A 14,539-nucleotide genomic window follows, 5' to 3' on the forward strand; every position below is an offset into this window, starting at 1 on the left:
AGTTAAGGACTTTTGATGGCCCTTTTGCCAGTGGCTTTCATATATTCGAAAAAAATAACAGTAAAACATACAGGCAGGAGAAAACTGCTAAATGATTTTTCATTGAGGTATCTTGAAGTTTTGTAATTTTTGCATAATTTTAATTGCCTTAAGGCTATGTATTTTTTGTGTGTGATTTTGATGTCTTTAAAATAAATAAATGATTATTTCTTTCTCCACTTGAATTTGGACCCATAATTTATATGTATATTGATAAACTTACTAGATTTGATATTTTTTTCTCATTCTCTAGCTTCTTAAAAAATCTTACTTATATCATATTTCATTGTACTAACATTTTTTCATGTGTTTGGTCATATTTTAATGTTTTTAAGATCTATTTCTTAAGGAGATCCCTGGGTGTCTCGGCGGTTTAGTGCCCACCTTCAACCCAGGGCATAATCCTGGAGTTTTAGGGTTGAGTCCCGCATCGGGCTCCCTGCATGGGGCTTGCTTCTCCTTCTGCCTGTGTCTCTGCCTCTCTCTCTCTCTGTGTCTCTTATGAATAAATAAATAAAATCTTTAAAAAAAAAAAAAGATCTATTTCTTAGGCAATTATTTTCCCTCACATAGGAGATTATTATGCAATTCTCTGTTTTTCTAGATTTAATAAAAATTACTTTAATATTTTAAATGAGAAATTATTATGAAATATTTAAGACTTTCAAAAGGGTAATAAAGGACAGTACTCATTAGACAACTTAAGAAGTAAACTTTTACAGTGAACACTTCCTAGAACTGCCTTCCATTGTGTCATCCTCCCTTTTTTGCAGAAGTAACCAACTTTCTAAATGTAAATTTTTTTCACGTATCTCTTTATAATGTTATGATGTATTTCTGTATCCCTGAGACATATATAATATTATTTTGTATGTATAAGACCTTTCTCTTTAAATGTCTAGTATAGCACTTAGTGTATTATATTCTATCATGTACTGTTCTTGTATAAGACTATGGACACTGAAGGTCAGGGATGTTATCCCCTTAATTGAACAAAAAGTTTTTGTTACAAAGTATGTCATACATATAAAACTTTCGATATCCTACATTTAAAGCAAACAGCGGATTAAATACCAATAGTGTAGGGCTTTACCAGTGTGAAGTCGTCTTTCTGCTCATATTTCTCTCCTCCAGTTTGTTTATCCTTCCTTCTTCTTTTTGATAGTTTTTTTAGATATAAGTGTATTCCTAAATAATGTTATTTTATATGATTTCTTATTTTATATAGAAGCTGTTAATGCTGTTGTGAGTGTACTTAAAAAAAAATCTTTTTTAAATTCAAGATTTTTTTGGGGGGTGGGAGAAGGAGAAGCACAGGAAGAGGTAGAGAGTGAATCCTAAGCAGGCCCCATGCCCAGCATGGAACTGACAATGGGGCTCGATCTCATGACCCTGAGATCATGACCTGAGTTGAAATCAAGAGTCGGGCATTTTACTGACTGAGCCACCTAGATGCTCCCAAAATATCTTTTTTTTTTTTTTTTTTTTTTTAAAGTAGGCTCTACACCTACTCTACACACAATGTAGGAATTGAACTCGGGACCCTAAGAGCAAGACTTGAGCAGAGATCAAGAGTCAGATGCTTAACCAACTGAATCACCCAGGTGCCCCACAGCAAGATATTTTTGAGATTCATTCATGGTGGCAAATGAGACTATAGTTCATTTATATTCAGTGCAGTTTGGTTTTCCTTTTAGGAATATACTGTAATTTTTCTAATTTCTAATCAATTTAGGGCTTTTTTCTATATTATCATAAAATACATTTTTAGTGACTGCCTTGTAGCCATCCTGTTTTTTGTTTTTTCCTAAGACTTTATATGTTTAATAGAGAGGTAGAGAGTGAGGGTATGTGTGTGGTGGACAGTGGTGAGGAGCAGAGGGAGAGAGAGAATCTCAGGCCGACTTCTTGCTGAGCATGGAGCCCAATGCAGACTCCATCTCATGACCCTGAGATCATGACCTGAGTGGAAACAAGAGTCAGACGCTTAACTGACTGAGCCACGTAGGCACCCCATCATCCTCTGTCTTATATCCACCAAAGCTTCCCTTCCTTTTTTCCTTCTTCCCTCCCTCCCTTCCTTTCATAGAAGTTTATTGAATACATTGCAAGGGAACAGTAGGCACGGCAGTGATGGAGAGACTGCTGTACAGAAATTTCATTAGATGATATATCTAGTATTAGACTTGTTAGGTCTTTGAGTTAAGTACATATTTATCTTTATGAGGTTTGGCTCAGTTAATTTCTAAAGACTTTATATCCATTTACATTACCAACAGCGGAGTGCAAGAAGTTCTGTTGCTCCACATGCTTGCCAACACCCATTATTATTACACATTTGTATATTTGCCAATCTGATTGTTGTGAAGTGATACCCTTATGGTGTTCATTTGCATTTTGCTGGTAACCAATGTAGTTGTGCATCATTTTTAAAAAGATTTTTTGTAATATACTTTTTCTTCTGCAGGATTTTCTACTGGGTTGCTTGATGTTTATTACTAATTTTTATTTTTCAGTTGTGTTCTTTAAATAGAAGTTTCAAATTCTAATGTATTCTGGTTTGTTAACCTTTTTTGTGATGTTTTTGTGTGTGTGTGTTTTTAAGATTTGTTTATTTGAGAGAGATATTTATTTGAGAGAGAGTCAGTGTGCACTGGGGAAAGGGGCAAAGAGAGAGGGAGAGAAGCAAACCCCTTGCTAAGCTTGGAGTCTGACACCCGACATAGGGCTTGATCCCATGACCCTGAGATCACCACCTTAGCTGAAATCAAGAGTCAAACACCCAACCTATTGAACCACCCAGGCACCCCTGTGGTGTTTTTGTGTTTTAAGAAATGAGTCCTTACTCTGAGATCATAAAATAACTTCCTATTTTTTTAAAAGATTTATTGGGGTGCCTGAGAGGCTCAGTTGATTAAGCGTCTGCCTTGGGCTCGGGTCAAGATCCCCAGGTCTTGGGCTCCAGCCTTGCGTTGGACACTCTGCTCAGTGGAGAGTCTGCTTCTTCTCCCTCTGACCTTCCCTGCTGCTTGTGTTCTTGTGTACATACTTGCTCTCTCCCAAATGAATAAATAAAAAGTCTTTTATCCCAGAGAAGAAACAGTCACATGTCTTACCTCCTGTCCTAGTCCCAGAGCCTGTAAAGGTGAACCCACTGGGGCTGGCTGGGGGAAAGGAGGAAGCTTGCTCCAGAAGGAACTGAGGGATCATAAGGGATTTCTCTAAATATGGGAAAAGGGAATAGATCATTTGGTGAAGTCAATTGTACATACCTTTTTGTAGGTCTAAAAAAAGAACAAAGCTTTTATATAACAGGAATCCAGTTCTTCAGGGATACCAGGAGGAAATTTTTTTTAAAGGTTTTTATTTATTTATTCATGAGAGACACACACAGAGAGAGGGGCAGAGACCGGCAGAGAGAGAGGAAGAAGCAGGCTCCATGCAGGGAGCCTGATGTGGGACTCAATCCCAGAACTCCAGGATCATGCCCTGGGCCAAAGGCAGGCACTAAACTGCTGAGCCACCCAGGGATCCCCCCAAAAGGAAATTTTTAAGTCATTTTTGGTGCAACCTAGCTGGAAATTAGCATGTAATTGTTCGAGCCTTGCTGAATAAAAGTTTAACCTTCAAAAAACAATCTTTTGATAAAAGATTGTATTTATTTATTTGAGAGAGAGTATGTGCACACACTAACTGGGGGAAGGGTCTGAGGGAGAGGGAGAGGCAGACACCCCACTGAACAGGGTACCCAATGTGAGGCTGGAGCCCAGGACCCTGGGATCTTGACCCGAGCCCAAGGCAGATGCTTAATCGACTGAACCACCTGGGCACCTCAGCTTCCTATGTATTTTTTCCTGAAGTTTTCAAGTTTTGTTTTTCATATTTAGGTTTTTAATTAATGTAGAATTGCTTTTTGTGGATAATGGTGAAGTTGTCATCCAGTTTTATTTTTCCTTCATATGGATAATCAATCTTCCCAGCCTCTTTAGTTTTAATTTTTGAAACATTTAATAGACTTTATTTATTTAAAAAAAAAGATTTATTTACTTATTCATGAGAGACACAGACTGAGAGAGAGAAAGGCAGAGACACAGGCAGAGGGAGAAGTAGGCTTCTCACAGGGAGCCTGATGTGGGACTCGATCCCGGATCCTGGGATCATGATCTGAGTCGAAGGCAGCACCCAACTGCTGAGCTACGCAGGTGTCCCAATGGACTTTATTATTTTTTTTTTAAATTTTTATTTATTTATGATAGTCACACAGAGAGAGAGAGAGAGAGAGGCAGAGACACAGGCAGAGGGAGAAGCAGGCTCCATGCACCAGGAGCCCGACGTGGGATTCGATCCTGGGTCTCCAGGATCGCGCCCTGGGCCAAAGGCAGGCGCTAAACTGCTGCGCCACCCAGGGATCCCTGGACTTTATTTTTTAAATGAGTTTTAGGCTCATAGCAACATTGAATAGAGGTGCAGAGGTTTTTTTCCATATACCCCTTGTTCTCCTATATTCACAGCCTCCCCCATCATCAACATCCTCCACCAGAGTGGTACATTTGTTATAATCCATGAACCTGTGCTGACATGTCATCACAAAGAATCCATAGTTTTCATGAGGGTTTGCTCTTTGATAACTATACATTCTGTAGGATAAGTATGTACTGACAGGTAGCCATCATTATAGTATCAATCAGAGTAGTTTCAGTGCCATAAACATCTCCTGTGCTCTACCTACTTTTTCTTGCCTCCTCCTGACTCCTAACAACCACTGACCTTTCAAATTTTTATTGAAGTATTTTATACACATTATAAAATCAAACATTATAAAACCTTGTTTTTCCCTATTCATAATTTCTTGTTTCTCAGAGAAAACTTTAAATTTTTTTGTTTTTCATTTTTAGTTTACCTTCATATTTCTCAATTGTAACCTTCATGTCTGGCTTCCTTCACTTTGCAAGATATTTTCCACTTTTGTGTTGTATTAGAACATCATTCCTTTAAACGGCTGAATAGTATTCCATTGTATATAAACATCACAATTTGTTTATCCATTTGTTTGTTGAGGAACATATAGATTGTTCTCACTTTTTGAGTACTCTCAATGTAATGAACATTAGTGTACGAATATATGTTTTTGAGTGTTTAATTCTTTTGAATATAAGCCTAGAAGTGGAATTTATGAGTCATAAGGTAGTTTTATGTTTATCTTTCTTTTTAAGGAATTGCCAAACTGTTCCACAGTGATTGCACCATTTTACATTCCTATCAACAATGTATGAGGATTCCAGTTTTTCCACATTCTTGCCATTATAGTTATTTTCCATTTTGTTCTGTTTTTATTGTAGTCAATCTAGTAGGTGTGAAGTGGTATCTCATTGCAGTTTTGATTTTCGTTTCCCCTAATATCTAATGATGTCGAGCATCTTTTGATGTGCTTACTGGCCATTTGCATATAGTCCTTGAAGAAATAATGAAGTTCTGTAACCATTTTTATTTATTTTTTTAAGATTTATTTATTTATGAGAGACACACAAAGAAAGAGAGAGAGAGGCAGAGACATAGGCAGAGGGAGAAGCGGGCTCCTCACAGGGAGCCCGATGTGGGACTCGATCCCAGATCCTGGGATTGCGACCTGGGCCGAAGGCAGGCGCCCAACCGCTGAGCCACCCAGGCATCCCTGTAACCATTTTTAAATTGGATTATTTGCCTTTCTGTTGTTGAATTATAAGAGTTCTTCATATATTCTGTATATGATTTGCAGATATTTTCTTCCATTCCATAGGTTATCTTTTCACTTTTTAAAATATATTTTTTAAAATAAACTCTATGCCACATGTGGGGCTTGAACTCACATTCTCTACCAACTGAGTCAGCCAGCGCCCCTGTCTTTTCACTTTAATAATTTACTTTGATGCATTAGAGTTTTAAATTTCGATGAAGTCCAACTTACATATTTTTTCTTTTTGTTGCTTATGCCTTTGGTATTGTATCTAAGAATCCATTGCCAAAGTATAGATCATGAAGATCTCCCCTCTTTTCTTTTAAGAATTTTATGGTTTTAGCTCTTATATTTTGGTCATTGGTTCATTTTGGGTTAATTTTGCATATGGTGTGAAGTAGGGGTCCAACTTTTTTTTTCTTGTCATGGCTTTTGTCATGGCCAAAGTTTTGGCTTATCTTGGTGATTCCAATATGTAATGTACATTGCAGCTTAGTTTTCTATTTTATTTTATGGATGTTCAGCAGTCATTACATGGTGATCATCTTCTTCACCATCTTTAGATGCATGCTTGTTATATCTAAATTATTTCTAATGATAATTTTAATTTGGTTCTGGAATTCTTCTGCTCTGTTGGCTGTATTTCATTCAGATTTATTTATTTATTTATTTATTTATTTATTTATTTATTTATTTGTTTGTTTGTTTTAGGGGACCCAGGCATCTCCTATAATTACATATTTAATGCTTAGCTAAGCTCTCTTAAAAAGTCAGCTGAGGGGTGCTTGCTTGGGTGGCTCAGCTGGTTAATCATCTGCCCTTGGCTTACGTTGTGATCCTGGGTCTTGGAATTGGGCCCCATGTTGGGCTCCTTGCTCAGCGAGAAGTCTGCTTGTTCTTCCCTCTGCCATTCCCCCTCCTTGTGTTTCTCTTTCTTTATCTCTCTCTCTAATAAAATCTTTTTAAAAAGTCAGCTGAGGAAAATATTAGGTTTTTGACTCCTCAGATACATATTATTTCTCAGGTTCATAACTTGGTACACCATTGAATTAAGGCAAATTTTAAATGTGGAATGGTTCTGTTTTCTGTCACATTTTTGGACATAATTTAATGGACTTTGTTTTTCAGAAATTGAAAATCTGTTAAAAATTATTATTTTTTTGTCTTGTGTACATTAGAAGCAGGAAGACAGAAGTGAAACTAGAAGCTGCATAGAAGCTGATACATTCCATTCAGTTTCATGTCAGTATTAGGACTATATAGTCAGCCATGACATCAATATGGATTCATTTAGTTCTCAGTTCAGTGCTTATTTCTGAACGAGTTAACTCAGTTAAAACAGGTGCTAAGGATTAATATTTTAGTTTAGAGCTGTCTGTGCCCTCAATAATTTTGCATTCAGAAAGTCTGTGAAAATCTGTGATTTTTAAACTAGTATAGCTAGAATTTGTGACTTAATGATGAGAACATTTTGGAGTGTGACTACTTTAATAAAAATCTACTCAGTCATTCAGCTGTTAGTTATTGAGTATCTGTTGTGGAGTAGGCACTGCTTTAGGCATTGGGGCTATAGCAATTAACAAGTCAAATGAGATCTGTGAGCTCCTATTGTTGTGGGGTATTTGAGGAGACAGATAACAGATTATAAACAACTACATAACCAATCAAATAAGATAATTTAGGTATGTGATAAAGATAATCAAAGTAAGATAATGAAGAAAATGGTGACTGATAGCAGTGTGTTCCATAAAGTTGAGAAAGGGGGCATATAAATCCTCTTTGAGGAGGTGATATTTGATGAGATCTGAATGAACAAAAAGGCCATTTAAAAATCCATTCCTAAAAAAAAAATAAAAAAAATAAAAATCCATTCCTGCAGAGGGGACTTGCAAGTGCAAAGACCCTCATGCTGGACCAACCTTAACCTCTTCAGTTTGAAAGAAGGCCTGTGGGGCTGGAGCCCAGGGAGCTAAACCATTGCAAAAACAAAGAGAAAACTCTCTTTGTGAAGCTTTGCCTGCTCTAAAGGTAGGAACCTTTGTATATGGACAACATGCATGTATGCATTTCCTTTGATATATTGAACTTAGATGAAAATAAAAAAGAAAAATTTCATTTTTTCTTCATTAGATATTGATTGCCTGTTATATGTTGGGTATCATTTAGATAAGGTGTTAGAGACAGCAATGAACACAACAGATTTCTGCTTTCATAGAGTTTACATACTAGACATGTTTTATTTTTTAGTTTTTTATTTATTTGAGAGAGAGAGAGAGAGAGAGAGAGAGAGAGAGAGCATGAGATGGGGGAGAGTCAGAGGGAGAAACAGACTCCCCGCTGAGTGGGGAGTCCAATTCAGGATTTGATCCTGGAACTTGGGATCATAATCTGAGTTGAAGACAGATTCTTAACCCACTGAACCACCCGGGTGCCCCATACTAGAAATATTTTAGTAGAGGGCAGTATTACTTTGAATTTTATAAAATATTTGATAGAATTAATATAATTAGGAATGTAATTCTCAACCCTTTGGGATGCGGTAGGAGGTGGAGGTGGTGACTTTCAGAATGTCTAGAGGTGTGTAATAAAGACCTCAATGAAAGTGTGTAACAGTTCACAAGTGTGCTGGGTGAAAAAACAGTTGAGAATCAGTGGGATACTCTCTAGAGTAAGATAGTTGTAGAATCCAGGGTTGCTACATATAACATTTTAGCAATTCCGCAAACTTGAATTAACAAATAATTTGTATTTCAGAAAATATATTGAAATGTTTTCTCACACAACTGGCTTTATTTGCTTCTTTGGTAAACAGTAATTGGATTCAGTTATAGTAAAGAGAGACATTGGTCATCTTGGTGGTTTTCTTTCTTATGGATGTAGTATTTTGTAGTTTTTCTTCCATATTCCAGTTGTTCTGCTGGCTCTTTATGAGTTAGGATGACCTAATGGGCACTTTAATTTACATTTAGGTTAAGATAAGTAGATAAAAGAAACTTTTTACTTTAAGATAAAATAGTATCTGAGTTACACATTTAATGCTTGAATTACAGATTTAACAAGTTACACATTAATTAATTAATTTAAATAAAAACACAGTTGTTAAAAGGCAAAAGCAGGGTTTCCTGGGAATTTAGTATTATCTCTAGAGTGTATTTGTTGCGGCAGAGGCAAAGAGTTTATGTTTCTGTATTTTCAGGGATACAAGCAGCAGTGAGAGTGAAGAGAGTTCTGGTTCTTCTGAGGATGAGTTAATTGGCCCTCCTTTACCTCTTAAAATGATGGAAGAACCAAGTAATCATATCGAGGAAGATATCCTTGGTCCTTTACCTCCACCTCTTTATGAAGAAGTAGAAGAAGATGATGATGATGATGGTGATTCAGAGGAGGAGGAGGTAAGTATTTCAGTAGTAATTTAACACTTCATTAGAGTAGTGTAGGGGTCAGTTTCCTGCTGTTATTTATGATTGAGAGCAAATAAAAAACAGTTTTGAGTTTACTGATAGCCCTTGTTGAAAGTACTCTAAAGGATGTACTTGAGGAATAGGGAAATATAACTCTGAAATAATAAATGGACAAGAGGAAGCAGAGAGTTAAAAAAAGGGGAGTTAATTAATAAAAATTTTGTTAAATCTACATAAGCATGTAGTGTAAATAATGGTAATGAATAATTTTAGGCTTTTTCTTTTTTTTTAATTTTTATTTATTTATGATAGTCACTCTCTGTGTGTGTGACTATCATAAATAAATAAAAATTAAAAAAATCAAGCACACACTTTGTGTGCTTGATACCTGGAGTGGATAAAATTTTTAATATCACCCTCTTCTGTGATAAGTTATTTTCAGTAATGATTATGAGATGAAACAAGTAATGGTCAGAAAAGAAATGAATAATTTTAGGCTTTTTCTTTTTTTTTTTTAATTTTTATTTATTTATGATAGTCACACAGAGAGAGAGAGAGAGAGGCAGAGACACAGGCAGAGGGAGAAGCAGGCTCCATGCACCGGGAGCCCGATGTGGGATTTGATCCCAGGTCCCCAGGATCGCGCCCTGGGCCAAAGGCAGGCGCTAAACCGCTGCGCCACCCAGGGATCCCAAATAATTTTAGGCTTTTTCTTAATAAGATTTTATCTATTTGAGAGAGAGAAGGAGACAGAACATGCATGAGTGGGGAGAGGGGCAGAGGGAGAGGCAGACTCCCTGCTGAGCAGGGAGCCCCACTTGGGGCTGAGTCCCAGGACCCTGTGATCATGACCTGAGTCAAAGGCAGCCCTTAGCCAACTGAGCCACCCGGTGCCCCAGTTTAGGGGAATTTAAAAACAAAGTGGATCTAAAATTGTAAGCAATAACATGGAAGATAGGAGAGTAGAATCAGTTCATTCATTTTGAAGTCCTTGTATTATTTAGGAGGAGGCTAGAGCTATTCATTAACTTTAGTTTAAGTATGCAAGTTATAATTTAAGAGTAATTGCCCAAAGAACAGAAATAAGTTGTATAACCCCCAAATAGGAAAAGAAAACATAAAACCATTGGTGTGTACTTTGTGTGCTTGATACCTGGAGTGGATAAAATTTTTAATATCACCCTCTTCTGTGATAAGTTATTTTCAGTAATGATTATGAGATGAAACAAGTAATGGTCAGAAAAGAAACAACTTTTGTCACTGACTTTACAAAATGGGCCTTCTTTGCATATTCTTGTTCAATACCCAGTATACCAAATTTGTCAATTTATGTTAATTCATGGATGATCAAAGAAAGGTTTTTAAAGATTTTTATTTATTTATTTTAGAGACAGAGAGAGAGAGAGAACATGCCAGCAGAGAGGCACAAAGAGGGAGAGATAAAGAATTTCAAGCTAACTCCAGGCTGAGGGCCGAGTCCAATGCAGGGCTTGATCTCAAGATCCTGAGATCATAACCTGAGTGGAAACCAAGAGTTGGGACGCTAATCCACTGAGCCATCGAGGTGCCCCTGATAAAGCTTTTAATTTTAATTTTGAAAAAATTTTTTCATGTGAAACATGAGATATATGTGTGTATAATAGTGTATGCACATGTATGTGAAATTAAAAAGGCACATAGGATAAATTTGATAGTTTCATTGAAAACCTTGTTTCATAATAGATATCTGAAACTGTGGTGTTGACCACATATATATATTTTTTATTTTGATACCAATTCTAGTGGCTTTTAAAAAATACCTGTTTAGGGATCCCTGGGTGGCGCAGCGGTTTGGCGCCTGCCTTTGGCCCAGGGCGCGATCCTGGAGACCCGGGATCGAATCCCACATCAGGCTCCCGGTGCATGGAGCCTGCTTCTCCCTCCGCCTGTGTCTCTGCCTCTCTCTCTCTCTCTCTCTCTGTGACTATCATAAAAAAAAATAAATAAATAAACACATAATTTAAAAAATACCTGTTTGGGGCAGCCCGGGTGGCTCAGCAGTTTAGTGCCGCCTTCAGCCCAGGTCATGATCCTGAGGACCCGGGGTCGAGTCCTGCATTGGTCTCCCTGCATGGAGCTTGCTTCTCCCTCTACCTGTGTCTCTGCCTCTCTCTCTCTCATGAATAAATGAATAAAATCTTTAAAAATAAATAAATATTAAAAAATACCTGTTTTCACTAACTTGTCTTTTCTAGGAAAATACCATTTTATAATATATTTGGTAAAAACTTCTAAAGTTTTTTTTCTGTAAAAATCAGAAAAATGGCTAGATTATGGTAAATATTGTCATCAAATGCTCTGCTTTAGAATGTTTTTGGTGAGAACAATTAGGCATACAAACATTGCCCTTTTGAATTCTTCTGCCAACCTAGTCTCCTATCTTTTGTTTTTTCTCAAAGAATAACATTCAAAGAATAACAGAATGAGAGATACTCAAGTATTGTTTCTTTGTTTTAATATAGTTTGTTTTGAATCTGCTGCTTAAATGCAGAAATTTGTTTGTTTTAATATAGTTTGTTTTGAATCTGCTGCTTAAATGCAGAAATTTGTAGTACAGCAAGGATTGGAGATATGAAACTACACTTGAAGTAAGCTTGAATGACTCAAAACATTATCTGTAAACATACATATATCAGTATTTTATGTGCATGTTGCGGTGCAGACCGTATGTCAGAGTATGTATGTGTGTGTTGTGGTGCAGACTGTATAACAGGAAGTTCTCTAAATTAACTTCAGGTAGGATACAATATTTATTGAAAAATAAAATATGCCAATTTGAAGCTTTCATATATATTACCAAAACTGAGCACTAATCATAGTAAAAAACAAAATTCTAAACTGACGTTTTAGAATTGCCAGCAAATGATGATAATGAAAAACACTCATCTTTGGTTGATTTTATTATTGTTTTAAGGTTCTTTACAGAAAATGCTCCCCCTTATTGTGTGTACCACTTCCATTGCAATGCTCTTAATATGCCATTGAAGAAGACTCCATCATTCTAGTAAAAGACAGGAAAGGAGAAAAAAGAAGTAGAGAAAAAAATCTTGGTAAATAAAGATAAAAAAATAAGGTGGTAGACATGAATACACATATATCAGTATTAACAGTAGATGTAAGTGGACTAACTTGCCACTTAAAATTCTCAGATTAGATTTAAAAATTCGGGTATAATCTGTTTACAAATGATACACCTAAAATGTAATGACATAGAAGAGTTGAAAGAAAGAGGAATAGAATATAGCAGGAAAATACTAATTGAAAGATAACTGAAAAAAAAAAAAAAAAAGAAAGATAACTGATTAATCTTATAAAATTAACGTAAGACAAAGTAATTTTTTTTTTAAGACAAAGTAATTTTTAAGTCATAATTAGTCTAATTAGCCAAATGAATGTCATTACTTAGTGGTAAAGGAAATAATTTATTCTGGAAAATTTGGCATTCCTTAACCTCTGAATGTAACACATAGATTTAAAGCAAAATTTGACAGAATTGGGGATCCCTAGGTAGCTCAGCGGTTTGGCACCTGCCTTCAGTCCAGGCATGATCCTGGAGTCCCGGGATCGAGTCCCACATTGGGCTCCCTGCATGGAGCCTGCTTCTCCCTCTGCCTCTCTCTCTCTGTGTGTCTATCATGAATGAATAAATAAAATCTTAAAAAAAATGGGCAGAATTAACAAGGAATAGACAAATCTACAATCATGATGAGAGATTCAGAAATTATTAAGAGAACTAGTAAGAGTATAGTAGTGAACAATACAAATGCATTTTTTTTTTTAACCGAACATATATAGAACACTTATCTAATATTTTCTTTTCAAGCGCATGTGGATAAATCAGAAGTAACAGGAAGGTCACATCTAGGTCACAACATTCTGTGACATGAGAAAGATGTACATAATTATTTTGCATAGTTCACAGAGTTGGTAATATTTAATTTGATCATAAAAATGTGAGAATATTGTGTAGTGAATGTTTGTGTGCCTTCAAAATTCATGTGTTGAAGCCCTAATCCCCTACTGTGGCTGCATTTGGAGATGAGACTATGGAAGTAATTCAGGTTAAATTAGGTTGTAAGGATGGACTCTGATCTTATAGGATTAGTGTGCTTATAAGAAGAGAAACATGAGAGAGCCAGGTCTGCATATAACAAAGCAAGAAGGTAGGCATCTAACAAGCCAGGAAGAAAGCTCTCAACAGAATCCAAATTTGCCAACACCTTGACCTTGGACTTCTAGCCTCCAGAACTCTGAGAAAATAAATTCCTGATGTTTAAGCCATCTAGTTTGTGGTGTTTTGTTATGGTAGCCTGAGCTGATTAATACAGGTTTGCAAGACTGACAAGAGGCTGAAGAAAAAAAAAAAAAAGGCTGAAGAACAGTGAAGCCTGGGTGGCTCAGCGATTGAGTGTCTGCCTTCAGCTCAGGGTATGATCCCAGTCCAGGAATCGAGTCCTGCATCGGGCTCCCCTTGAGGAGCTTGCTTCTCCCTCTGCCTGTGTCTACCTCTCTCTGTGTCTCCCATGAATAAATAAATAAACAAACAAACAAATAAATAAAATCTTAAAAAAAAAAAGAGGCTGAAGAACGGAGAATGGAGAAAAAGAAGGGTGTCGTGAACAGGAACAAAATTGCTGTAGCCAAAGCCCAGATGTATGCAAGTACATGTTATCATGGTGAAGTATCATATAATTAGTGCATGAAATATCATGTAATTAGTTTTATTAGGGGTAAATGGAAAGATGAGGCTGATGAGATCAAATCCAGAGATCAGTATGGAGTAGAGCAGCTTTCTGGAAGGCATGGAATTTGAATGAACCTTGTAGAGGGTTACATTTTAATGAGCGTGGTGGGGTAGGCCACAACCTATCTGTGAAGAGTAAATGGCAGGAACAAAGGCACAATTTACAGGGTTAGATTCTGGATGATGCAAAAATCAATTTACCTAGAATAGAAAGTTGATAAAGATGATCAGGCCTTTGACGTAGAACTGATGTGTGAATAAACCCTAAATGCAGCTATGCAGAGAAGTAAAAGCATGCTTGGATATGGGACATTGAAGCTTGTTTATAAGCTTTGGCCTTTCATGGCTATAATTCAAGCATTTCAGGAGACTGAATAATGGTTTTCTGGGGGTGTGTGTTTTTTTTTTTGTTTTGTTTTCTGTTTTTCTTAAATATTTTATTTATTTGAGAGAGAGGGAGAGACTGGGAGAGTGAGCAAGCATGACCTGGGGGAAGGGCAGAGAGAGAAGGAGAAGCGGGCTCCCATCTCAAGCAGGCTTCCTGCTGAGCAGGGAGCCCAATGTGAAGCTTGACCCTAACCTGAGCTGAAATAAAGAGTCAGA

The 14,539-nt window shown here is 36.7% G+C and overlaps 1 protein-coding gene and 1 non-coding gene across 2 annotated transcripts in view; both read left to right on the forward strand.

The window, feature by feature from the left end:
* The window catches only part of WDR70 (WD repeat domain 70), a 308,191-nt gene that overhangs the window by 18,181 nt on the left and 275,471 nt on the right, over positions 1–14,539 (forward strand). The window contains exon 5 of the mRNA XM_041749114.1: positions 8,949–9,144. Coding sequence (XP_041605048.1) covers positions 8,949–9,144 — 196 coding nt within the window. The remainder of the gene's footprint in view (positions 1–8,948; positions 9,145–14,539) is intronic.
* Positions 3,126–3,246, forward strand: LOC121488530. Its single transcript, XR_005987145.1, has one exon. It is a non-coding gene; the product is annotated as a small nucleolar RNA SNORD22 (small nucleolar RNA).

The sequence above is a fragment of the Vulpes lagopus genome, chromosome 3 (assembly GCF_018345385.1).
Source record: "Vulpes lagopus strain Blue_001 chromosome 3, ASM1834538v1, whole genome shotgun sequence".
NCBI classification, from domain to species: Eukaryota; Metazoa; Chordata; class Mammalia; order Carnivora; family Canidae; genus Vulpes; species Vulpes lagopus.